This window comes from Diceros bicornis, chromosome 17 (assembly GCF_020826845.1).
Source record: "Diceros bicornis minor isolate mBicDic1 chromosome 17, mDicBic1.mat.cur, whole genome shotgun sequence".
Classification (NCBI taxonomy): Eukaryota; Metazoa; Chordata; class Mammalia; order Perissodactyla; family Rhinocerotidae; genus Diceros; species Diceros bicornis.
The window spans coordinates 19,616,113-19,643,254 of NC_080756.1; the positions used below are offsets into that span (position 1 = coordinate 19,616,113).

Here is a 27,142-nt window from a genome sequence, read left to right on the forward strand (position 1 = left end):
TTTATATTCTTAGCTCAGATCTCTCTTCTGAGCTCTAGACACGTGTATCTAATCACTGCCACCGCCGAATGGATATTTTAGTTAACATGGCTCACTGAACTCTTGATCTTCCCCATCCCAGTAAACAGTACTTCCATCGACTCAGCTGCTAGAAACCTGGGAATCATTCTTGACTTCTTCTTCTCCCTCCCTTGTTACCAATCCTGTTGATTCTACCTCTGAAATAGATCTCAAATCTATTCGCTTTTCTTTATCTCCAATGCCACCACCCTGGACCAAGCCAGCATCATCACTGACTGATGCCACCTCCATTCTCAGCCCCCTCTAGTCCATTGTCCACAGTATCCAGAGCACTCCTTTAAAAACACAAATTATATCAATGACCATTCATTGTACCTACGATTAAATTCAAAATGCTTAGCGTGGCCTACAAAGCCCCTGCCTCCCAGCATCATCTCCTGCCCTCTCCCTTTCCTGGTGTGCTTCAGCAACACTGGAGTTCTTTGTGTGCCTTATACACATGAGGTGCTTTCTTGCCTTGGGGCCTTTCTGTGTGCCTTTTTTCTGTGCCTGGAATGCTTGTCTCACCTCGTTTTGCCTGGCTGACTCCTTCTGGTTAAACTTCAAATCTCAGCCTAAAGGTCATTTCCTCAGCAAGGCTTTTGTTGACACACACACACCACCCCCACCTGCCTTCTCAATTTGGTTTCTTTGTTAGGTTATTTAATAATACTCTGTTCTTTTTCTTTGAAGGATTTATCACCATATGTGTGTGTATATGTATGTGTGTATATATATATATGTTTGTATATGTGTGTATGTATATATATATAGTTACGCGTCACTTAACAGGAATACGTTCTGAGAAATGTGTCGTTAGGTGATTTTGTCATTGTGCAAACATCGTAGTGTGTACTTACACAAACCTAGATGGTATAGCCTGCTACACACCTAGGCTATATGTTATTAATCTTATGGGACCACTGTCTTATATGCGGTTCAGCATTGAATGAAACATCATTATGCGGCACATGACTGGATATATTTGTGAGCTTGTGTGTTTAATGTCTAAACTGTAAGCTGTCAGAGAGCAGGAACTATGTCTCTATTGATTATTTCTTTCACTACTCTTTCTCTAGTGCTTAGAACATATTTCTTGAATGAAAACTTTGCTGTTCTAAAATGGTGAAAAGGAGATGGAGAATAGCATGTACAATATTATCCTATATTTGTTATTTTTTTAAAAATTGTATATTTTTGATGTTAATCCCTTATCAGATATATGATTTGCAAATATTTTCTTCCATTCTATGGGTTGCCTTTTAAACACTCTTTTGATAGTGTTCTTTGATGCACAGGTTTTGTTGAAGTCCAATTTATTTTTTCTTTTCTTGCCTGTGCTTTTGGTGGCATTCCGAGAAATCATTGCCAAATTCAATGTCATAAAGCTTTGCCTGTTTTTTCTGAGTTTTATAGTTTTAGTTTGTATATTTAAGTCTTTAATCCATTTTGACTTAATTTTTGTATATGGTAAAAAGGCAAGGGTCCAACTAATTTTTTTTGCATGTGGATATCCAGTTTTCCCAGCATCATTTATTGAAAAGACTGTCTTTTCCACATTAGATGGTCTTGGCACCCATGTCAAAAATCCTTTGACCATGTATGTGAGGGTTTATTTCCAGGCTCTCTATTCTATTCCACTGATTTATTTGTTCTGTCTGTCTTTATGCCAAGACCATACTATTTTCGTTTTTTTTTTTAATTGTGGTAAAATATACATAACATATAATTTACCATTTTAATCATTTTTAAGTATATAGTTCAGTGGCATTAAGTACATTCACATTGTTGAGCAACCGTCACCACCATCCCTTTGTTCTTTTTATAGCTGCATAGTATTCCATTGCATGAATACATTAGAATTTATTTACCAGTTCTCTGCTAATGCACACTCAGGTTGTTTTCAGTCTTTTGCTATTACAATTAATGCTATGACAAATAATCTAATATAAAAGTCATTTGTGCTTGTGTGAGTATATCAGTAGGATAAATTCTGGAAACAGAGTTGGTAAATCATAACAGTTGTGCTTTTGTAATTTTTATAAAATGGGCAAAATGCCTTCCATAGAGGTTTTATTAATTTACCCTCAGTATATTAACTTTTTTAAAAAATTTTTTCCTACCTGATAGGTAAAAAATGTTCTTAGTGTTGTTTGAATTTTCTTTTTTTTTTTTTGGTGAGGAAGACTAGCCCTGAGCTAACATCCGTTGCCAATCCTCCTCTTTTTGCTGAGGAAGATTGGCCCTGGGCTAACATCATTGCCCATCTTCCTCTACTTTATATGTGGGATGCCTGCCACAGCATGGCTTGCTAAGTGGTGCATATGTCTGTGCCCGGGATCCGAACCTGCAAACCCTGGGCCGCATAAGTGGAGTGTGTGAACTTAACCACTATGCCACTGGGTTGGCCCCTTGAATTTCCATTTTGACATTGCATATCCTTTTTGCTTGTTTAAGAGCCATTTGATATTCTTTTCTATGAACTGTATGTTTATATGTGTGCCCATTTTTCTATTAACTTGTTTGTCATTTTCTTACTGATTTGTAAGAGTTCTTTGTATTTTAGGGAAATTAGCCTATTGTCTGTAATATAAGTTGCAAATGTCTTTCCAGCTTATCATTTCACTTATAGCAGTTCTAATCTTGTTTTCTCTCATAACCTATTTATCGTCAATGAAATCCCAGAAATTTTTGGAAGTCTTTTCACCCTACCCTATTAGAAAGCTCTGCTCAGTTGCAGAGTAATACCCAGCCTGGTGAGTGAGATGCTTTCTAATATCTGGTTGTTAAAATTTAAACAGTGATGGGACTAGAAAAGACCTCGGAAATCCTCTCATATAGTCACTTAATTTTGTAGATGAGGCCCAAGTAAATGAAGTGATGTAACCTAGGTTACATAGCAGGTAAACAATGGTGCCAGAACCAGGACTTTTCTCTGGCTGCCATTTTGGATGAGATTATTCTGTGTAATACACACACTAAGAAAGTTCTGAGTTTATGAAGGTATTTATGAATTGAAAGTTGGTTTTGGTAGAGAGAGGGCGCTTTCCCATTCTGCTCTTTTTCTTTTTCTCTCACCTCCTTTTCCTTCCCCAAGTGACTTGTGAATTCTGAAATTCTAGCTTAAGACAGAGAATAAGTGGCCCTTTGAACGTGCCCTTTTCTAGGATTGGTTTGGTGCTGAGTTCTAGGCGTGCAGGCCCGAGGAGAGGTACGTGGTGGGGATTCTCCAAGTGATGGTGCTGCCCTCAATGCGTGACTCAGAGGCTCTGAGGAAGCCAGGTTAAGGTTGTGCTGGGTGTTCTGGAGAATTGCCGCAGCTTGGACCTCCCAGGCCTCCTCCATCACCAAATGGAGAAAACCTGATCCCCCTGAAAAGCCTTGGGACTTCAGTTGTTTCTCAGGGATCTTCTGACCCAAGTAATAAAAATGATAAAAATAATAATAAAATAATAAAATTATTTATGCTTGTTTATCTAATCTAAGATGCCACTGACTATCGGCTGTGCCACTATTTTGTGCATCACTAAGAAAAAATACTGTGAATTAAAAGGACCGGTGCTTGCTTAGCACATAGACTTTTCTCACATATCACTCTTATACATAAAAAAGTAAAATAATTTTTCTTTAAATGCCATATCATAGTGCAGTCTCTTCAAAGATATTTTAAGTGGCATTTAAAACATGGGTAGTACCATCAAATACATTTAATTGAGCTAAAATGACAATACCAACAACTTAGACTAAATTCACACATGTACAGGCAGTGTGACTACTTCTCCATCATTTGGCTGATGAGCATTATAAGATTTCAGAGTCAATAATGTAGGGGAGGAGGCCAGCCCGATGGCTCAAGCAGTTAGGTGCGTGCTCTGCTGCGGTGGCCCGGGGTTCGCCGGTTCAGATCCCGGGCGTGCACTGATGCACCGCTTGTCAGGCCATGCTGTGGCGGCGTCCCCTATAAAGTGGAGGAAGATGGGCACGGATGTTAGCCCAGGGCCAGTCTTCCTCAGCAAAAAGAGGAGGATTGGCAGATGTTAGCTCAGGGCTGATCTTCCTCACAGAAAAAAATAAATAAATAAAAATAATGTGGGGGAAATGTGTGTCCTAGGATTAATGCAATGCTGTATCTTTTGACTAATTCCAAAGCATTTTTACATACGTGATCTCATTTAATCTTCCCAGCAACCCTGAAACTAGATACATAAAGCCACTTTTGAGATAAGCAAACTGAGGCTTAGAGAGGTTAAGTGACTTGCCAGAGATCACAGTTAATAAGTGATGAAACTGGGACTGAAACCCTGGATTTTCTTCTCTATCCAGTTATTTCCCTGCATTTGAGCCCGTCGACTTAGATCTTTCTGTTATATCAGAGCAGATGATGAGAACAGCACAGGAAATGAGGGCTGCCGTGATTCTTTCTTCTGATAGAGTTGATTAAAGACAATTACTGGCAGAAATAGGTATGCATAAGTGGTTTTCTTTGAAAGAGTAAAAATATAAGTTTAACTTGAAGACATTCTCTTCCCCTCCCCCCCTTCTCCAAAGGTACCAGAAAGCAGCTGAGGAAGCAAACATGGAAAAGAGAAGAAATGTAAGTATTCAGAAGCCCTAGGGCCTGTGGGACTTCATGAGCAGAACCTGTGTGGCCCAGCCACCTGCAGCTTCTGTGGGGCTTGGGTTCCACGTCAGCTCAGCTAGGCATTTATGCCAGCTGGTCTGATCTGTGAGCCATTTGCTCTGGAGAACTTGGCTCAGGTGCAGGGAATCTTATTTTTGCACTGAGATTCTCCTTTTGAACCTATTTTTTTTCCCTGAGTTGAGTGAAGGAAAGAAAGCCAAGTGCTTTGCTTGAGGTTGGTAAAATGGCTTACTACTTCTGCTCAAATGGGGACACTGGCTTCCTGGGCTGTCATCCTTTTTTCCAAATCAAACAACCGGAATTTCTATAGCTCTGCTCATTTTAATGGTAGCAGCTGTGCAATTGTCATCCTCTGGGTTCTTTGTTTAAAGCAAACTTCTTGACCCAGTCTAGTTAGCAAGTTTCTTAGCCGCAGGATCCATCAAAGGCTAAAACCTCAGAACAAGCTCCCTGCTTGTACCCATTCTCTACTCTTCCCGCTGGCTAACTTCCAGCTGGGCTGATAGTGTATTTCTTTTGAAATCTTACCTGATTTAATCTTAGGAAGAAAAAGCCTCACGTATTTGGGCAAGAATTCTATAATTTGGCCAGCATTACAAAAACATCCCCCTGGCAGTTTTCAGGACCTAACCTATTTAAATTAGTCCATAACATGCCCCTGTCAATTTGTTCTCTCTAAGGGGATGATGCTGACCAGGTCTTGGGCTTAATTTTCCTGTAATTTGAAAATGGATCCTCTCTGGTGCACTGTAAGAAAAAGCTACCATCATTTCACTCAACTGCTGGTTTCTTTTCTTTCCTCCTTCTCTCTCTTCTGCCTGTTGTTTTTCCCCTTGTTCCTTTCCTCCTTCCACCCATTCATTTAGCAAGGATTCACGAGCACCTACTATGTGCCAAGCACCGTTTTAGGCACTAATACAGACTACATTTCTGCCACCATGGAGTCTGCGTTCTGGTGGGGGAGACAGACAATATAGAAATTGTGTCAGGTGGTGATTAGAGTTATGAAGCAATATGAAGCAGGTAAGAGGGATAGAGTGGTCAGGGAAAGCCTCTGCTAAGGAAACATTTGAGCAGAGATCTGAGGACATGAACCAGGGAGAAGAATGATTCAGGCAGAAGACAAGCACATGCAAATGCACTGGGGCAGGAACGTTCTTAGTGTGTTTGAGAAATAGGAAGAGCAGGGTCATAGAGGGCCATTGTGAGGACCTGGACTTTAACTCTGATTGAATGAGGGCCTTTGAAGGGTTTATGTGCAAAGGAGTGAAGTGATCTGACTTAAATTTTGAAAAGAGGAGGCAGAGACTAGAAGAACAATAGCAGAAGCCTGGAGACCAATTATGAGACAATTGCAATGATTTAGGCAAGAGATGATAATGGATTGGACTGGAGTAGTAGCTATATAGGTGATGAGAAGTGGTCAGGGTTTATACGGACAATAGAGAGAAAGAGAGGAATCAAGAATGGCAGCAATGTTTTTGGCTCAAACCTGGAAAAATGCCATTAACTGAGATAGGGAAGATGGCAGTAAAAGCAAGTTTAGAGAAGGGGAAATATTAGAAGCTCAGTTTTGGACATGTTGAATGTAAAATTCTTTGTTAAGACATCCAAGGGGAGATGTCAAATAGGAACTTTGATGTAGAAATCTGGAATTGGAAGAGATCTGGGCTGGAGGTGAGATGTGTGTGTATCAGAGTATTAGTGGTGTTTAAAGACATGAGATGCATGAGATCACCCCTGGAGTGAGTGTAGCTAGAGAAGAGGTCTGAGGACTGAGCTCAGGGGCACCTTGGTGTTTAAAGTTTGGAGAGATAAGAAGGGACCAGCAAAGGAGACTGAGAGGGAGCAACTGGTGAAATAGCAGTAGAAACAAGAAAATGGAGTGCCAGAAGTCAAGTGAAGAAAGTATTTCTAAAAGGAGAGTTATCAACAGAGTCACACACACAGATGGCCTGAGAATTAACCATCACATTTGGCAACATGAAGGTCGTTGGTCACCTTGTACTGTTTGTAAGTGATGGGATAAAGGCCTGATTGGACTAGGTTCAAGACAGTGGGATGTCGGAATTTGACACCACGGGTATAGACAAATGTTTAGGGAGCATCTTTTATGTGCCAGGTGCCAGAGACACAAAGAGGAATAAGATGTGGTCCCTGCCTTCAAGGGACTGTTTAGAGTTTAGGAAATAGAATTTATAATCCCAGTGTGATAAGTACCATATTAAAGAAATACTCAAGGTGCTGGAGGAGCATTTAGGAGGGACTCATAACCTGGACGATGCTACATCAAGGAAGGCTTCCTAGAAGAAGTGGTGCCTGATGGAGCCCAAAAGACAAATAGGAATTAGCTAAGCCAAGGGGGCAAAGGAGTGGCAGAGGAAGCAGAATTATACACAGCATGGAGACGTGAGAACAGGCATATTTGACAGTTGAAAAGATAATTATCGCATTGACCAAGATGGAGAATTCAGGAGAAGAAACAGATTAAAGGGTGAGGAATGAAGGGAGGAGAGGGGAGATTCAGCCTTAGATAAGGATGGGTTTAAGATGCCGATAGGATTTCCAGGTAGAGTTGATAGGTAAGGAGAGAAATCTGGCTAGAGTTATGGTTATAAGTCATCAACAGACAGCTGCTAGGTGAAACCACAAGGTGGATGACATCGTCTACAGAGACTATACAAAGTGAGTGAAGAAGAGGACCTAAGACAGAATCTTGAGGGAACCCACCATATTAGGGAGGTACAGAGGAGGAGAAACCTATAAAGAAAACTGAGGAGCAGCCAGCGAAATGGGAAGAAATCTAAGAACAGAGGGGTGTCACAAAAACCATGGAAGGAATTTTTAAAAGGAGGGAGTGGTCAGTAGGGTCCAATGCTATAGAGAGATCAAATAAAATAAAGCACAAGTGTCCATTGCATTTAGCAAATGAGGTAAAAGGATGTGAACAGGTAATTAAAGAAGAAACAATAAACATAGGAAAAAATGCTTAGCCTCGCTAATAATCAAAGAAATGTAAATTAACGTACCATGAGATTTAAATTGTAATCTAAACAGTTGGCATATTTTTTTTCAATAGATAATATTCAGTATGTGAGGAAATATGAACTCTCATACACTCTTAGTGAGAAGTCAATTAGGAAATACCTATTAAAATATTAAATATATTTCATACCATTGATCCAGCAATTCTACTTCCAGGAATTATCATTGAGGAAAAACTCACAAGTGAAATAAACGTAAAAGCATATTTATTGCAGGATTCTTTGTATTACTGAAAATTTTGAAAAAATGCAGATACTCATCAGTGGGGGAATGGTAAATTATGGTACATACATTCAATATAGTAATATATATAGTATTATATTATATGGTTAAGATTTTATGTGTTGACATGGAAAGATATCAAAAGCACGTTAAACGATTAAAGCAAGGTGCAGAACAGTAAGTATAGTATGATTTTCTAGAAAAAATATATATAGTGTATAAAAAGAGGGGAAAAATTGAGAGTGTGTGCACCAAACTGTTGGCAGTGGATATCTTGGTTGGGAGGGATGGGGAAGTCAAATAAAGAGAATTATAGCATATATTCGGGTCATGTATACATTCCTATATTGATCGTGACTTTTCCCCCAAAAGTTTTTAAATTACTTTTGTAATTGAGAAAAATAGTAAGTTAAAAATGAGATAATGAAATGAAAATTTTAAAGCGGTAATTGGTGATCTTGTTTGGAGCTACCTAAGAAATCGTTGGTAGTAGAATTAGAGTGAATGGAAAGTAATCAAGTGGAAATGTGCTTTCAAGACCGTTAACTGTGAAGTGTAAGAGACAGCAATAGTTAGAGGAAGACATCAAGTTGAGGCAGGGTTACTTTTTTTTAACAAACTTTTTATTTTGAAATAATTTTGGATTTACAGTGGAGTTATTAAGATAGTGTGGAGTGTTCCCATATATGTCCCCTTAGCTTCCCCTAATGTTAACATCTTATATAACTATGGTACATTTATCAAAACTAAGAAATTAACATTGGTGCAAACTATTAATTAAACTACAGACTTTATTCAAATCTCACTAGTTTTTCCACTAATGACAGAGGGTTGCTTTTAAGATCCACTAGACTTGTAAGAAGTCCAAATTGTCTCCTGAAGAAGAGGGAGAAATGTCCATATAAACTTATAGAAGTGACTGACCAGGTGAGGGTACTTACATTCTATGGTAGAATGCAAGTTAGAGAAATATTCAGGAGCAGGTGGGTAATGTATTCCTTTAAGAAATAGTGGGATTGGGTTACCTGATAGCCTGGATTCCCAGAAATTTACTCCTCTTTTTCTCTTCCTCTTCCACTTACACCTAGGACACAGAAACAGACTATTAATACCATTATCAGTTATATTTTCAGGTTCCTTTCAAGCATGGAATATGCCACTTCTTGAAATCTGGGCTGTTTGGGCACTCATCTCCATAATGACTGGCTTCCACTTTTCTGAGAATTTCTCCCCTTCCTTGGAGGCCCTACATCCAGGTAGTCCATGTTTCCAAGCCCACTGCTGTATCCTCCTACTTTTAAGATGAAGATTCTTCTGCCAAGATTTCAATGTTAGAGCTCATTTGACCCAGCCTCTTCATTTTACAGGTGGAATAACTGAGACCCAAAGAGAGGAAGGGACTTATCCAAGGTCATACATCTCAGAGTGACAGATCTGGGATTTATCCCAATTCCAAGTCAAATGCTCCTGCAGAAAGGACGTTGTGTTCCATCTCCTGGGTGTGCCTGATCTGGATTCAGGCAGCCAGTTATGGCTCTGATTCTCAGTCTTGCTGGGTAGAATGAACAGCATGCTGGATGTCACTTGAGAAAGGAGGCTGTGGTAGTGTAGCAACCAAAGGGGCCCTTGAAAATTTGCAGCCTCCTTGACTTCCCACTGCCTTATTCTAGGAAATACTTGGGAAAAAGTTAAAACCTTGATACAAAAGACTTTGACTAGAATTTCACCTTATTTTGTGCCCCCGACCCCGACTTTGGAACAGTAGAGACTATAGGAAGAGTAGAAAGAACTGTAAGAGACTAACCGAAGTTCAGGATTTGGGAGATGACGAGGTACTGCAGTTGATCACCATTGTGAGGTGTGGCTGGAGGAGTAGGGAGGGCCACCCATTTAATAATAATTGTCACCACTTATCAGGTGCCTATTTATGTCAAATACTATACTACATGTTTTAATATAGTCTCATTTATTCTCCAAGATTGCCCTGTATGGTAGTTTCCAGAAATTAAGAAACTTGCCTAAGGTCCCTTGGCTGGGTAGAGCTGGATTTTACAAGTAATACATGTTCATTGTAGAAAGTACAGATAAAGAGAAGAAAATATAAGTGGCCCATAATCCATTATCCAATGATAACCCAGGCTGTCTCAACCAATACTCTCTTTACTGTGCTGCCCAAACTGCTTTTAGCGATCGCTTTTGTTCTGTGCTTTCCTGCTTCTCTTTCTTCCCCAGAAAGACTGGGGCCACTGCTTCTTCCCCATCTGTGCTTGCCTTGGGTCCTAAAGACCTGGACAACTGGCATGGACTGGGTGGGGCCGCCCACAGTGATTTAAGGGTGTGGGGCCTTTAATGCTGTCAGACCACACAGCCCTGCCTTCCCCTTCTTGTCCTCACCCCAGCACTTTTGAGCTTGTATCTTTAAGAGCTCCTTTAATAAAAGAGCACATTTACTCCTGCTGAAAGACCCCTAAGGGAGGACCTCTGCCCAGGCCCTCGTGTGGGACGCTGCTGATACTCCATCACACAAAGCCCTCTCTTCCTCGTCATCACAGGTAAAGTAGAAATGACCATTTTCAAGCTGCTTACAGTAAGACCAAAATTATTTAATGTTCTGTAGAAGCTTTTTTTGTCATATGAAGATGATGTATAATTTTATTGTTTTTGTGAGGAAGATTAGCCCTGACCTAACATTTGTTGCCAATCCTCCTCTTTTTGCTGAGGAGGATCGGCCCTGGGTAATATCAGTGCCCATCTTCCTCTACTTTGTATGTGGGACGCCTGCCACAGCATGGCTTAATAAGCGGTGCGTAGGTCCATGTCTGGATCCAAACCTGTGAACCCCAGGCTGCTGAAGCAGAGCACACCAACTTAACCACTGTGCTACCTAGCCAGCCCCTGTAATTTTATTTTCGTATTCACTTTTATTACACAACAAATACACATTTATCATAAAAAAAAGAAAATACAAATGCCCATGATCCAAAGATAACCCATTAACATCCTAATGTCTTTTCTTCCAGGCTACTTTTTTGTGTGTGTGTGAGGATGATCAGCCCTGAGCTGATCCAATGCAGATCCTCCTCTTTTTGCCCAGGAAGGTTGGCCCTGGGCTAACATCCGTGCCCATCTTCCTCTACTTTATATGGGACACCACCACAGCATGGCTTGACAGGCGGTGCATCGGTGGGTGCCCGGGATCCAAACCTGCGAACCCCGGGCCGCTGAAGTGGAACGTGTGCACTTAACCGATGCACCACCGGGATGCATCTGGAAGAGGGCTTCCAGATTACTTTTCTATGCTTATATTTAGAAATATATATGTGTGTTATAAAATGAGGTCATGCTGTCTAATAATTTGCTTTTTTCACTCAGAAGTATCTTATAAGCATCTTTCCATGTCAATAAATAAATATACTTTGATCACATGATTTGTCTCTGAGAAAAGTAGTGTCCAGTTACCAAGGTAAAAATGCCACTTTGATTCTCAGGACTCCTGTTGGGGCAGGGCAGGGGCAAGGCAGGTGAAGTCGGGGACCCACATGACTCATCCCATTGTGTGGCAGGACGTAGCACAGAGCCAAGGGTGCTGCTGGCAGTTAAGGTAGCACCAGCTTCCAGAGCTGTTTTTTCATTCTCTCTTTTCCAACAAGAAAACTTTTCATGCTTCCTCTGTCTCTGATCTATACATGCTTCCCCCAACAAATCATCTTGTCAGTAAAGATTTAAACACTAAAATCAAGCAGTTATTCTGTAACTTTTTTTATGCCTTGGTGCTACTTGATGAAGTGGCTCTCAGAGTGTATTCAGAAGAGTAATAGGGTGAGAGACTTAATTCCCAATATAGCTGCTAATCCTGTTTAATTCCCTGAAGTCTTTCAGTCCCAGGTGTTTTGTCCTTTCTTTCCTAGTTGAGAGACCGGTGAGTCACAGACTACAGGAATGGAAGGCAAGAAGGTATTGGAGGGCATGGTTTGTTGCGAAGGTGCTGCTGTTCAATTTATTAAGGAGCACTTTCAAAGTGCGGGACATTGAATTTACCTTCATCAAGCATGTTTTCTCTATTATTGTGGAACAACAGTGACTGTTGCCAGGTTGTTTTTAATCTGTCTTATATGTATAAATTAATTCCATTTTGACCCAGGTGGAAGTGAACTCTCTTAGATGTGTAAATATGTGTCCTTCAATCAAGAGAAAGGGTGGTGGTATTTCATATGCAGCCTGGATGTTTTTCAACCAAAGGATCTGTAAAATAGTGAATTTTCTGATAACTGAGAATTTACACGTGGACAAATGTGTAGAGAAGGGCAGGAAAAAGAGAGGATTAGGTTCTTATGTAAAAATAAAATTTGATTGTTCATATGCATGTAAATTATATCAGATACAATGAAATATCATTTATGCAAATACATGTAAAAGTCTGGTGACATTTAAATTTCTACAAATAGTTTCAATCCTTGATGCTACTATCCCTAATTATTGGTATTGTGTAGTTTCAACTATACTGCATCTTTTTCTTATTTAAAAGAAAAAAACCCAGCAGGATTCACCATGTATTTTTGTGGCATGTAATGATGAACTTTTATTAATGCGTATTTACGGTGTTTATAGTACCTAGTATTATGCTTTTTCTTTCTTGTTTTCCCCATTAAATTTTGCATAAAAATCCGTTGTCTCCAATGTAGCTATCATTAGATCTGGGCTCTCCTTTCTTCTCATTTTGTCCTTATAAGGCTATCCTGTTTTATCACTTCCTGCTTCAGCTCCTGACTTTTTCTCTCTTCCCCTCTCCCTCTCCTAGGGTGGGTGCTTTCTCCATGTGGCAGGGCTGTAACTGTTCACAGCTGTCTGCAACGCCAGTGGACCAGGAGCTGCCTGGAGTTTTAACTTTCATTTTGCGAAGAACAACATGTTTGAATGTTTCAGCAGGCAAGTTATAACTGGCATTTACTTCTTGTTCTTCTAGAACACTGAAAATTTCCCCCAGCACTTGAGAAGGGGAAACCTGACTGTGTTAAAGAAGAAGTGGGAGAACCCAGTGCCGGGAGCAGAGTCTCCCACAGAGTCCCTGCGAAACAGCAGCGCTGAGGTCAGGCACGGAGGCATCCGTCCTCCTGCTGAAGTGGCAAGCAACTCTGCCTCTGGGGCCGAAGCTGACCGAGAGGAGCGAGTCCGCCCCAGACCTAGACTCGGATCACCTCCTGAAGCCGCTGTTCAGTATCCGTATCCCTGCATCGAGGACAGTGAGCATCTTAAAGACCACTCAACAGAAAGTAAAAAAATGGAAAATTGTCTAGGAGAATCCAGGCATGAAGTAGGAAAACCTGAAATCAATGAAAACACAGAAGCTGCATACAAAATTGAGAAATATAATGTTCCGCTGAACAGGCTTAAGATGATGTTTGAGAAAGGTGAATCAGCTCAAACCAAGGTAAGGACTGGGCGGGTTTAAACTCGAGAAAGCCGAATCAAGTAACTAAACAGCTGTTTTTCTAATCTGGACAGTTTGAGTAGTAGTGAATATGTGGTCAGTATGTCTTTTGATTCAAGTTAAGTTAATTAAAAGTGTCAAATTGTTTACCTAGATGCTAAGATTTTTGCATCTCTGACCCAATTTCATGTGAAATCAAGCGTACACTGGGATTCAGGTTGATATCTAGAAGTGAAGAGAGTTTGATGCTGATTGGATTGTGTGTTTTTGTATGCTTGCCCTTTTAATTTGTCTTCCTGTGCCTTTTGTCATTTGTAGCTTTGGGGGGTGGAATTACTGCTGAATCTCTCTCTGCTTGGACACAGCTGCAGGCTGAGTGTTAAGGCCAGAGTTTAACATTAAGACTGAGGCTTAGTTGTCTCTTTGCTAGCTGAATCCCTTCTCTTCTTCTCAACTTCCTCATCTGTGCCTGCCAACAAATGTTTTCTATCAGCTAAAATCCTCTCCCAGGAAAAATCAATGAAGATAGCCAGACTAGCTGTAGCCTTCAGGAGTTTTGACTTGCAAATGCACAGGGTTGCATTTTCCTACAACTGCTAATGAAATTTGATCCTTCGTGTGGATTGCAGACCAGGTCCCCAGAGGGAATTACTTAACTAGAAAATGAGTTACATATGCTGGTGACTTATAAAACAATCCAAGGGCTGCAGAACTGGTAAATTTTTCCAATTTTCTCATACTTTCCTGCATATCTGCCTTTGTAGATGGGGATGGTTTGTTACAATAGTCGTTATAATGAAATAAACAGATCTGCTGGGAAGCAAAGCCATCATTTACTCTAGATTCCATCTAGATAGGAAAGCAGAATTTTTAAAGCTAGATATATGGCCCAAATCCCTACATTTGTGAAGTAATGATGTGAAGCGTTCTTTCTGAGATGAAAATTAGGTAACTCATCCTATAATCCTCAGTTATGTTTGGTGTGACTTAATCTCTTCCCCTTAACATGCAGCTTTCCTGCCTAGAAAAGTTCTTGAGTGTTTAGGGATCATCTATTTGAGGATGTAGAAAGAATTTTTAAAGGGGTGCAAACCTAGAACCCTTTTCTGTGCCTGAGTTTTAGCTCTAACACTGAAACCAGTTGGCAAGAGATGTAACCACAAAGCAGTTTTATGACTTTTCTCAAACTCTCATCCCTCTGAATTTTCAGTCCTCTTAGGCCTGCCAACTCCCTCTTTCTCCTTTATGGTCTTAATAAAAAAGAATTTTTTTTTTTTTAATGTGAAGAAGAATTTTAAATGGAAGGAAAAAATGTCAGAAATCCTAAATAGAGAGGAAGGGGCTTTGTTGTGACTCAAAGCACCATTGTAAGGCTCCTTCTCACAGACCCTGTTAGGGGCAGGACAGCTGATGTCACGCCAGCATGCACAATGTAGAGTCAGTGCAAAAGGCTGGCGCATGTCAAAACTGGCCTAAGGTAGGAAATGACTGGGACTGCAGCAAACAAAAATGCTGATTATGTGTAAGGATCTGGTGAGAGACTTTTTTCTCATAAGTGTCTGGTGGAGATGGGTCAGAACAAGCCTGTCTCTTTGTGGCTGGTCAGAATGAAGAAAAACCCCTCATACAAAGAAAGATCCTGCTAGATCTCTGATGGCACTGGGCAGCCTGATTGCTAACAGTATAGGAAGATGAGGGAGGTTCTAAGATTGACCTGGGCTTTTTTAGGTGCCTTTTTAAACTTCCTGATTAAATAGTCATTTGTCACTTAATGGACTGCCTAGGAAGTGTAAAACACAGCTGCCCTTGGTTTTATAGCTGTTTCTAAACATCATTATTCATGTTGGAAACAGTCTAGAGTACTTTAAAAAGTTTTGTCTAATATTTCAATAAAACCATTAAAAAACGTTTTGTCTACTTTAGGTTAAGGAATAACTAATCAGTTTGAAACTAGGTTACGGTTATTGTTAACATAATTTCAGCTTTAACATGGATAAGGCTTTAATAATCAGGATGTTGCATGATTGGATCTTTGGAAGGAAGCTCTGAGAAATATGGTAGGGACACTAGAAATCCTTTTAGGAGCAAGAGTATACAAGTAAGAATGTATACTTCAGAGCTAACAAATTCAGTAAGACAAATGACTAAATTAGGTACAAATTGTGTGAATCTTGAGTTCCATAATTGCATTTTAGAGAACTGGACAGAATCTCAACTAATTAGCTGAGCAGGGTCAGGGACCACATAGATAACGGAAATACATGGTCTAATGTCACATCCTCAGAAATCTTTTTTTTGTTGTTGTTGTTGAGAAAGATTGGCCCTGAGTTAACATCTGTTGCCAATCTTCCTCTTTTTGCTTGAGGAAGATTGTCCATGAGCTAACATCTGTGCAAATCGTCCTCCATTTTGTGTGTGGGACACCGCCACAGCATGGCTTGAACCCGTGAAACCCAGGCCTCCAGAGTGGAGTGCACGAACTTAACCACTACACCACCAGGCTGGCCCCACGTCCTCAGAAATCTTTTTATCAAGGTTATTTACAGGAGACAAGTGGTTTGAGTTCCCCTTTTCTTAGTTTCTCTTGCTCCCTTTTGTCTGAGATGGCTTCTGTTCTTGTCTCCTTATCTTCCTGATCTCCGCTCTCACGTTTTTTTCTCTCTCCCTGTGTAATCTCATCTCTTTCCATGACTCCAGGAAATGAATTCCCAAACTTAAGCCCCATCTTTTTGGTTGCCTGCCAGGTCAGACATCTCTCTGTGAATATCCCTTAAGCTAATTCAGGAGGCTGAAAACGAATCTATTCTCTTTCTAACCAAAACCTGCCTTACTCCTGGTGTCCCTTAATGCATCAGCATTCACCAAATCTCCTAGTCTGTAAGCTTGGGATCAGTTCTTCCTTGTGCCTTCCTCTTCTTCCCAGTCAATCACTTACTAGGCTATCCAAATAAGTCTACCCTCTACACATCTCTCAAGTATGGGCCATTCTGTCCTGTCCCATAGTATTGCTACAACCTCCCCATTGGCCTCTCATTTCTTTCTTCTCGTCCATCCTCCACACTGTTGCTATTTATTTTTCTAAATATAGTTGTAAATTATGTTACTTTCTTGATCAGAAACTTTTGATGCCTTAAAATTAATCCATATTTAATATTTGGGTCTTCCACAGTCTGAGCTCAACCTACCTTTCCAGTCTCATAGGCAATCTTATGCTCAAACTCTGGGTTACTCCTCATTCTCTAAATTATTTGTGCCTATACCCCAACTGCTACCTTTTGAAATCTTACTCCTTAAGGTCTATTAAGACTATGAGGCCTTACCTCATTTTCTCCCGAATGAATTAACGCTCCTCATTCTCCTATAGAATTTTCTTTTCACTTTTCTTTGAACACTTATATCATGTTTCCTTTAATAGTCGTGTATAAATTTGTACACTCCAGTCTATAATTTCTTTCAAAGTAATGATATTTTCTCCCCCAGTGGTCAGCACAATGACTTGACTCTTAGTGTTTATTTAATAAAAGGAAGAAAAGAAGCTTAGAATCAAATAACTTATAAATAATGAGAATCGATAAAAGCTGTTCTTCACTTATTCTCTACTTTTGGTGAATAGATAGTTTATTCAGGTTAGATGGTTTATTTAACGTGATGCTTCTAATTCCTGTGAGTGAATGAGCGGTGAATGGATTAATGTAACACATCATCATTACTAAGAAAGAGAACCTCCCCAGTGACATATACTGAATGTGGTTTAGCATCCCTAATTTCCTGTATATGTTGATCTGGGTTTTACGTAGCTGAGGTAACTATTCTGGGCATCCTTTTATGATAGTTGATCAACTAGTTATAACCAATGTTCATTTATCATCATGTTGACATTGGAATCCGCAATCTTTAGAAGCCAGGATGTGGTTATTCAAAAATCAAGTACCTCTTTCATGCCCAAGAATGACCAAGCAATGTAGGGAGCATGTGACAGGCTCCTTAAGTTTCAGTTCTTTCTGTTTGGTTCCTAACATATTTGGTTCATACAGATTCTTGGACAGGAGAATAAAGACCAAATATTTGGATGGTATATTTCTACCTTCATAACTTATTTAAATTATTGTCTTTTGCTTGGGTCAAGATTGAACCGATTAGGTGTAATGCAAGAAAATAGGACTGGAATATGGATATCCCTTGATTCTTTTTTTTTTTTGCTGAGGAAGATTCACCCTGGGCTAACATCTGTGCCAATCTTCCTTTATTTTGTATGTGGGTTGCTGCCACAGCATGGCTGCCAACAAGTGGTATATGTCCGTGCCTGGGAACCAAACCCAGGCCCCCGAAGCAGAGCGTGCCGAACTTAACCCCCCTTGATTCTTTTTTTTTTTTTTTTGTGAGGAAGATCAGCCCTGAGCTAACATCCATGCTAATCCTTCTCTTTTTGCTGAGGAAGACTGGCTCTGAGCTAACATCTATTGCCAATCCTCCTCCTTCTTTTCCCCAAAGCCGCAGTAGATAGTTGTATGTCATAGCTGCACATCCTTCTAGTTGCTGTATGTGGGACGCGGCCTCAGCATGGCTGGAGAAGCGGTGCATTGGTGCGCACCTGGGATCCAAACCTGGGCCGCCAGTAGCAGAGCACACGCACTTAACCGCTAAGCCATGGGGCCGGCCCCCCCTTGATTCTTTTACACAGGTGCTGACTACTGCTTCTTGCATGCAGTGTTTCCATCTTCTAGGAGAGGAGTTAGATAAAGAAAGGTGGAAAGAGAAGAGAGAATGCCTTCTCACCAAATATCCCTATTTCCTAAAGCACATAAATAGACTCACTCACTCCCTCTTTGGGGGCTAACCAAGGATAGGGGTAGTAATGAGAAGGTAATGATAAGTTTGTCTATAAGTGAATAGAGTTAAAACTATTTAGAAAAAAATTTTTTTTCTTTCTCTTTTTTCCCCATTATTCAATTGTATATTTTAATGCTTCCAATTAGTTGTATGTTAATTGTGTTAACTTGTTTTATATTACAAAGGTAAAACAGTACATTCAGCTAAAATAGAAGAATCTAAAATAAAAGTGGAAATTTCCCTTGTCCCATCCCTCTTTTCACTTGTTTGCTGCATCTCTCCCCTTAGCCTCCTAAGCCCTTGAACTTCCCTTAGAATTTGTTCCTCTTATCACCAGGATCATTATTATGAATGGCTAGCATCAAAATGCTGACAAAAGCTACACTTGTTAATATGAGAGTAAAACCATCCTTCTTCAAACAGTTCAACATTTTTCTGATTTTTCTTCTCGTAAGTTCCTGGAAGTGACACTTGGCATTTTATTGAGCTTTACACAACACTGGTATGTAACGGTGTATATGTGTTGGTGTAGTGGAGTGAGCCCTTGGGAAAATAAGGCAACCAAGTGGGGGCTGGCCTGGTGGCGTAAGTGGTTAAGTGCACATGCTCCGCTTCGGTGGCCCTGGGTTCCCAGGTTTGGATCCCGGGCATGCACCAACACACTGTTTGTCAAACCATGCTGTGGTGGTGTCCCATATCAAGTAGAGGAAGATGGGCACCAATGTTAGCTCAGGGCCAATCTTCCTCAAGAAAAAAGGGGAGGATTGGCATCGGATGTTAGCTCAGGGCTAGTCCTCCTCACAAAAAAAATAAAATAAGGCAACCAAGCTAAAGTCTGATGTGTGTTCATCAGAAATTTTATCCATAGCCAATGGATCTATAAGCTACATCAAAGAAACAATTTATTTTTTTTATTATTTAAAATTTTTTATTTATTTATTTTTCCCCCCAAAGCCCCAGTAGATAGTTGTATGCCATAGTTGCACATCCTTCTAGTTGCTGTATGTGGGACGCAGCCTCAGCATGGCCGGAGAAGCGGTGCGTCGGTGCGGGCCCGGGATCCGAACCCGGGCCGCCGGTAGCGGAGCACGCGCACTTAACCGCTAAGCCACAGGGCCGGCCCAAAGGAACAATTTATATTTGCCTTCTCGAAGAATGGATAGGTGTCCATAGGGAATCCCTAGATGGTTATAAAATTATCCATAACGTTTTATTTTCTCCTCTCTTGATTAAGCAGATACGGGAACACATGCAATTATTAATGTTATCTTCATAAGATTTTTATTCTGCTTTCTTAATGTCTTAAGTAAATTATTTGGAATTATATTGCTAGAAGAATACAATTCTGAGGATGTTCATAATTGATATTAATTGCATATTTTTTTAAACATTTAAAAAAAATTTTTTTTTAAACTTTATTTATTTATTTTTTTCCCCAAAGCCCCAGTAGATAGTTGTATGTCATAGCTGCACATCCTTCTAGTTGCTGTATGTGGGATGCGGCCTCAGCATGGCCAGAGAAGCGGTGCGTCGGTGCGCGCCTGGGATCCGAACCCGGGCCGCCAGCAGCGGAGCGCGCACACTTAACTGCTAAGCCACGGGGCCGGTCCTAATTGCATATTTTTAAGTCATAATTTTAACATGGACATAGAAAGGGATTTGAATAACTGTCCACATCACTGGGGGGTCTAATAATAGTCATCCTAATGTAGGAGAGTATATCTTTAATTTGCTTATCAGTGAATCATAAGTCTTAAGTTGACCCAACATTGAGCCTCCAATAGATACATTGATAGTGCTTTAAATATGGATAACTGGTTTTGTTAAATAAATACAAGAATTATCTTTTTCTATCAATACCATCTTTCTCATATATCCTATTAAAACTATTTTTTTGTGGATTTATTCTATTCACCTATAGTTTATAGCTTCTTCTGTAATTTCAAAATGTAAATAAGATTGCTCTCAGAGTTATTTTGACTGATTTCTTTCTATAGAGGATCATTTCTTGTAAAGACCTCATAGCAGTATAAATTGTTTTATTCACTCTTAATTAGTAACTCTTTGGTCTTTCGTAGTAAGATAATAATGGATCCAGGTGTAAAGATGCCACTCAGAGAATTCTAATCTTTCTCACTGTTTATTGCCCTAAATGGCTGTCCTTGATGTGCCAACTCGAGACCAGTCATCTCTTTTCTGCTTACTTCCATGCCAGCTAACTACTTACTGATTTCTAGTCAGTTCTATTATAATAAAACATATTGAAAAGTAATGTTAGGGGACTGGAACATTCTCTAAGCAGTGTTGGCTATATTAAAGTTTGGAGGGGCCAGAAAGACTTCATTTGCCCCCCAAATATCACCACCTTTGTCTTCTTGCTATTGGACTCACTCCTGGATTAGACAACATAGGTGTGTATCCAGATGAATATATTAGTCATTTCCTCTAGCCTTATAACTCATCGATGAGTTACAATGAGTGAGAAATCTCTATCAAGATCTTTGACATAAATCCTGGAACTCTAAGGGACTAGAAGAGGTATTTAATGCAACTCACTGCTCTCAGGCAGTTAGGATATTAAAATCCCTATTTTGGGCCGGCCCCGTGGCTTGGCGGGTAAGTGCGCGGGCTCCACTACTGGCTGCCGGGGTTCAGATCCCGGCCTCGCACCAACACGCCGCGTCTCCCGCCATGCTGAGGCCGTATCCCACATACAGCAACTAGAAGGATGTGCAACTATGACATACAACTATCTACTGGGGCTTTGGGGGAAAAAAAGGAGGAGGATTGGCAATAGGTGTTAGCTCAGAGCCGGTCTTCCTCAGCAAAAAGGGGAGGATTAGCATGGATGTTAGCTCAGGGCTGATCTTCCTCACAAAAAAAAAAAAAAAATCCCTGTTTTACGGATGGAAACAGCCGAGGTCAGAGAAGTTAACTGATGTGCCCAATGTCATGTGACTAATTCATATCAGAACAAGGACTGAAATTGTGTAGTACCCCTTCTACCATATAACACTGTCTTCATGGGTATTATAATAATTGTTTATTGGGTAAAAACAACTGGCCATGGCCTTACATATCTTTGAAATCTAAGGAAACGGGGAAGAATTTAAAACATCAACAGCTGTATTCTCAAAGACTTTAGCTCTCTGTCTTCCCTCTTCCTACATTTTATAGTCTCGTAACTGAATTAAAAACATCAGGGCAATGAAGAGAAGAAATAGATTGGAATGCAAGCAATTTGTACCAAATCTCTTGAGTTAGGAGCTTAAGAGTTTGGGAGGTTTGTTTTTCTTATGTGAATTAAATAGTCATCTGAACAATCACACACAGACACACACACACACAACCAGAAAGAAGAAAAAGCGAAGTAAACCAGGGAAAAAAGAGCAACCTTCACCAGTTGTGTACAATGATATCCTTACCATGGAATAATTAGTTTTTACATGGTTTTAGTCACTGCATGCTGTTTTGTGTGCTTTATCTGTTTGGTCTTTTTTATACAGACCTTCCTATTTATCTTCCTAGTTTATGTAGTTACCTTTTTATGGCAATATGGTATTTCATTATACTGTTTAATTATTCCCCAGTATTTAGATTATTTCTAGACTAATCAAAAACCTCTGAGTGTCTTGGCAGAAACATTTTGTTTTTAGTTGTGTTTGAAGGGCATATTACTGAAGTGATGTTATCATGGTCAAAAGATGTAATTCATTAAACAGTTTTCTTATTTTTGGTTTATTCTCAAGGATTATACTATTTTGGGGCTGACCTCATGGCACAGTGGTTAAGTTTGGCGTGTTCTGCTTCGGTGGCCTGGGTTTGGATCCCGGGCACGGACCTACACCACTCATCAGCCATGCTGTGGCGGCAACCACATATAAAGTAGAGGAAGATTAGCACAGATGTTAGCTCAGGGCCCATCTTCCTTGTCAAAAAATAATAATAATAAAATAAAACATCACTAGCACAACTAAGGACATATTTAATTCCCCAAGACCTCATCAGCATTTGGTTTGATGATTTTTATCTATATTAATTTAATAAATATGAAGTATCATCTCTCCTTTTTTTGTCCTAATTGTAAAAGTAACACATAATTTTTGTAGAACACTTAGAAATAACAGAAAATTTAGAGAAATCCCACCACCTGGAGATAAATGCTCCTTGTATGTGTATTATTTTACTTAAATCAGCTCTGTTTTTTATAAGAGGGTCCCTGGAGAAGGAAATGTTTCTCTCTAAATAGTTGAGAAATTAAGGCCGGGTTTTATCTACACCCTATGATCCCCATACATAGTTCAGCAAAGTCGCATTTTTCCCTAAAAATCGTCCTCCCTCCGCCCTTCACTTTGGAGAAATGAGAAAGTCTGAAGGAAGGTCGAAGTTGAAAGGTTGGAGGAAGTGGCTAAGAGAGGTAGGAGGCTCTCAGTAAATTGTAGTGTTGAGAATCAACTTTTAAAGAGAATTTTTCAGGCCGGCCCCGTGGCTTAGCAGTTAAGTGCGTGCGCTCCGCTGCCGGTGGCCGGGGCCGGATCCTGGGTGCGCACCGACGCACCGCTCCTCCGGCCATGCTGAGGCCGCATCCCACATACAGCAACTAGAAGGATGTGCAACTATGACGTACAACTATGTACTGGGGCTTTGGGGAAAAAATAAATAAATAAAATCTTTAAAAAATAAATAAATAAAGAGAATTTTTCTTGAAATAGTCCAGGGGACAGGAAATCCACTTTTCACTTGACATTTGGGACCTAACTTACTTTATTTACTTAAAAAATTTTCCAACGAAAAGAAATTCTACAGACTATTGGTTAAAAGCCACAAACTCTTATCTCATTGGTACATGTTGATCTGTTTGGTTTATGGATTCACAGAGAATATTTAAGGGCGTTTACACTAATGAGAGTTACTACAGTCAGCTGACAGGAAGGAGGACTTGTGAGGTGGAGTGAGGCCAAGCCTTAGGAAATTCCAGCAAGTCTTAAAGTGTCTTTTCTCTGTTCTCTTAACAGATTTTGATGATTAAGGCTCCCTCAGGCGTCTGAGTAAAAAGAGCTGAAATGTGATAAAAATATGTTACAGAAGAGAATTTCAGTATCAGAATTTCTGTTTTTTTTCTTTCTGTGCTCCTCTACTTCCTTGAGAAACGTTGGAGGAAACCCCTCCTTCTTCCTGTACCTCTGATTACCACTTGTAAAATGAGGATCATAAAATTCATTGGAAATGCATTGGAGATCTTTGTTATTCTTTTTTTTCTGTGAGGAAGATCAGCCCTGAGCTAACATCCACTTTATGTGGGACGCCGCCACAGCATGGCCTGACAAGCAGTGCATCGGTGCGCGTCCGGATCCGAACCCAGGCTGCCAGCAGCAGAGCGGGCGCGCTTAACCGCTACTCCACAGGGCCAGCCCCAAGATCTTTGTTATTCTTAATGTTTGAGTGCTTTGGAGTATTGAAAGAAATGCTTATTGCTTCACCTTGTTAAAAGCCGTCTCATCTCAGAGCTATATTCCTCCTCAGAACCAGTGTCAGTATAACTTTGATTTCCAGAAACATTTCTGTTTTTCTCTAAGACCAAAAGGCTTTGTACTTTCACTTTTTTAGCACTTCAAAGAAAATAGTTCAGAATATTGATACCCTCATGAACTAGAAGGCTTTAAAAAAAAAAAAGGCTCTTACTTTATTTATTCCAAAGGTTTAAATAAAAAGCAAGGGTGGGGGGCCGGCCCCGTGGCTTGGCGGTTGGGTGCGCGCGCTCCGCTGCCGGCGGCCCGGGTTTGGGTCCCGGGTGCGCACCGATGCGCTGCTCCTCCGGCCACGCTGGGGCCGTGGCCCGCGTGCAGTGGCTGGAAGGATGTGCAGCTGTGGCAGGCAACTATCTACTGGGACTTTGGGGGAAAAAGAAATAAATAAGATCTTTAAAAAAAAAAAAAAAGCAAGGGTGGGGAATTTTATGTATCTAAAACCAAAGAAAGGGGCCGGCCCGTGGCTTAGCGGTTAAGTTTGCGCGCTCCGCTACTGGCGGCCCGGATTTGGATCCCGGGCGCACACCGACGCACAGCTTCTCTGGCCATGCTGAGGCCGCGTCCCACATACAGCAACTGGAAGGACGTGCAACTACGACATACAACTATCTACTGGGGCTTTGGGGGGAAAAATAAATAAATAAATAAAATCTTTAAAAAAAAAAAAAAAATAGAATAAAACCAAAGAAAGCCTCTGCCCTGGCAGGGCCTATCTTCTGGTTCTAAATTATCTTGCTCCTGATAACACCACTGCAGGGACCTCACATGTGCCTACAAGTACAGACAGAAAACTGAACTCTGCAGATTGTGACAGGCAGAACCTGTTCCCTTTTGGTTAAAAAAAAAAAAAGTGTATTTCTAGGCTTTCTTCCTTTTTGAGCCCCTAAAATTCTAATTTTTATAGTTATCATCTTACAGTGCAGCAGCATTGGGAATAAATCTTTGGAATTTCCTTTACTTTAGTGATCAGCAAATGAGAAATGTTTTTAAAACAAAAAATGTGGATGGAAGGTATCCTGCCAAACTTATCATTTCGCTTTGGCTGATGATCTTTATTTCCAAGTAGGGGGCTGCTCCCGTAGCAAGAATATGTTGCATCAAGTGAGTCATGTGGTTGTGGCTGATGTTGGTGCAGCTGACTTGAGTATGATGTGGCAAGATTAGAGTTGCTACAGCTTATTTTGGTTTTTATTAAAAACAGACCCAATTAATAATGTAAATAGCAAAGCTGACTGTGAATAAATTATATTAAATGTATTTTGAATTTGTGAGAAACTGTATTCTTATTTGTATGGTACAAGCAAACCAGTCCTTGGCTCTGATTTCTGAAGTGGCATGTTTTCTATCTCCAAGGAGGGGAAAAACTTGAAAAAGTGGTAGTTCACTGTCTTAAATTTTACTGTTGAGTTGATTAGTCCATTGAACTTAAAGGTTTAATAACTGTTTACTAATTTTTTTTTTTTTTTGAGGAAGATCAGCCCTGAGCTAACATCCATGCTAATCCTCCTCTTTTTGCTGAGGAAGACTGGCTCTGAGCTAACATCTATTGCCAATCCTCCTCCTTTTTTTCCCCAAAGCCCCAGTAGATAGTTGTATGTCATAGCTGCACATCCTTCTAGTTGCTGTATGTGGGACGCGGCCTCAGCATGGCCGGAGAAGTGGTGCATTGGTGCGCACCTGGAATCCAAACCTGGGCCGCCAGTAGCGGAGCACGCGCACTTAACTGCTACGCCACGGGGCCGGCCCACTAATGTTGAATTCAAAAGAGTGCTAAATGTTTTACTCATCTCCTGTCATACTGGATTTCAGACATCTTTCCTACTTCAAGTTATATGGAAATAGAGATTTGAATAATAGGGTCTGGTTGAAGGCTCTCATTGCAAGCTGAGTAAACGTGACAAACTCTGTGTACTATGTCTGGGAACATTCTGTGACACTAAGTAGCTTTCTTTTGAGTTACTTTTCCAGTCTTAAAAATTATAATTTTGTAACTTTACTTAGAGATCTACCCTAGATATGAGAGAGATAAATGTAGCAATTTACAGAAATCACAAAATACTTTATTCAAAAAATCTGTATGGTCTACTTTTCTATTAAAAAAAAAAAAAAAAAAGGTTCTGCCTTCGGCAAGCTTCCAGTCCAGTAGAGGGACCCACAACAATTTGATAAACATTATCATGGAAGTGTGACTAGGTACCTTGGGAACAGAGGCAGGACTACTCAGATTTATGTAGGAGAGGTAGGGCTGACTTCGCAGAGGGAATGTTTCTTAGCTTACACTGAGTCTTGAAGAAATAGGTGTTTGCTGGACAACAGAAAGATAAAAGGGTAATCCAAGTACAGGGAACTCATTTACAATATCATGGACCTCACTTTTGCTTTTCCCGAGGGTAAAGGGTGAGGAAGAGAATACCCGGAGAGGATAGGTGGGGATCAGATCTAGAACTGGTCTTCTCTAACATCTAAACACTTGAGATTTAATTCAAGGAGTGATTAGGAATCCTTAAAGAATTTTGAACAAGAAAGTAACATATATTTATATTTTGGGTTAATTACTTTTTTTTTGCCATTTGCTCTTACTTTAATGTCCCAAAGATCCTGTTTGTTCATGATTGTATACATTAATAAAATGTGTATGTGTGTGTGTGTGTATATATATATATATATATATTTTTTTTTTTTTGGTAAGGAAGATTGGCCCTGAGCTAACATCCCTGCCAATCTTCCTCTATTTTGTATATCGGATGCTGCCACAGCACAGGTTGATGAGCGGTGTGTAGGTCTGTGCGTGGGATCTGAACCTGCAAACCCCAGGCCACCGAAGCGGAGCGTGCAAACTTAACAACTATGCCACAGGGCTGGCCCCAATAAAATGTGTATTTTTTAATAAGAAAATAGAGGGCAATGCACAAATTTGCGTTTTTCAGAATTATTGTGTTTGTAGGCCACAAAGCAGTAGCAGTAAAAATAAATAGCAAGTAAGTCTGTGGTGAAGTTTCGTGTTTTATGCGTTCCAACCATTAGTAATAAAAAACATTTCAATCAACCATATTAGAGGAAAGACTGTATCATATTTCTGTTCTCTCTATAGAAAATGATACTACAGAATTGTTGTCATATGTAGAATGGATCAAAGAATATGCAGCTAAAAATGAAGGAAAGGGGGGCTGGCCCGGTGGTGGAGCTGTTAAGTGCGTGTGCTCCACTTTGGTGGCCCGGGGTTTGCAGGTTCGGATCCCTGGCGCGCACCGAACCGCTGCTTGTCAAGCCATGCTGTGGCAGCGTCCCATGTAAAGTAGAGGAAGATGGGCGTGGATGTTAGTCCAGGGCCAGTCTTCCTCAGCAAAAAGAGGAGGATTGGCGACGGATGTTAGCTCAGGGCTGATC

General features: G+C 40.3%; 1 protein-coding gene across 1 annotated transcript in view; it reads left to right on the top strand.

Moving 5' to 3' along the window:
- The window catches only part of LIMA1 (LIM domain and actin binding 1), an 87,130-nt gene that overhangs the window by 36,871 nt on the left and 23,117 nt on the right, over positions 1–27,142 (top strand). Inside the window, exons 3-4 of the mRNA XM_058558288.1 lie at positions 4,609–4,654; positions 12,933–13,397. Of these exons, the coding sequence (XP_058414271.1) occupies positions 4,609–4,654; positions 12,933–13,397 (511 nt within the window). The remainder of the gene's footprint in view (positions 1–4,608; positions 4,655–12,932; positions 13,398–27,142) is intronic.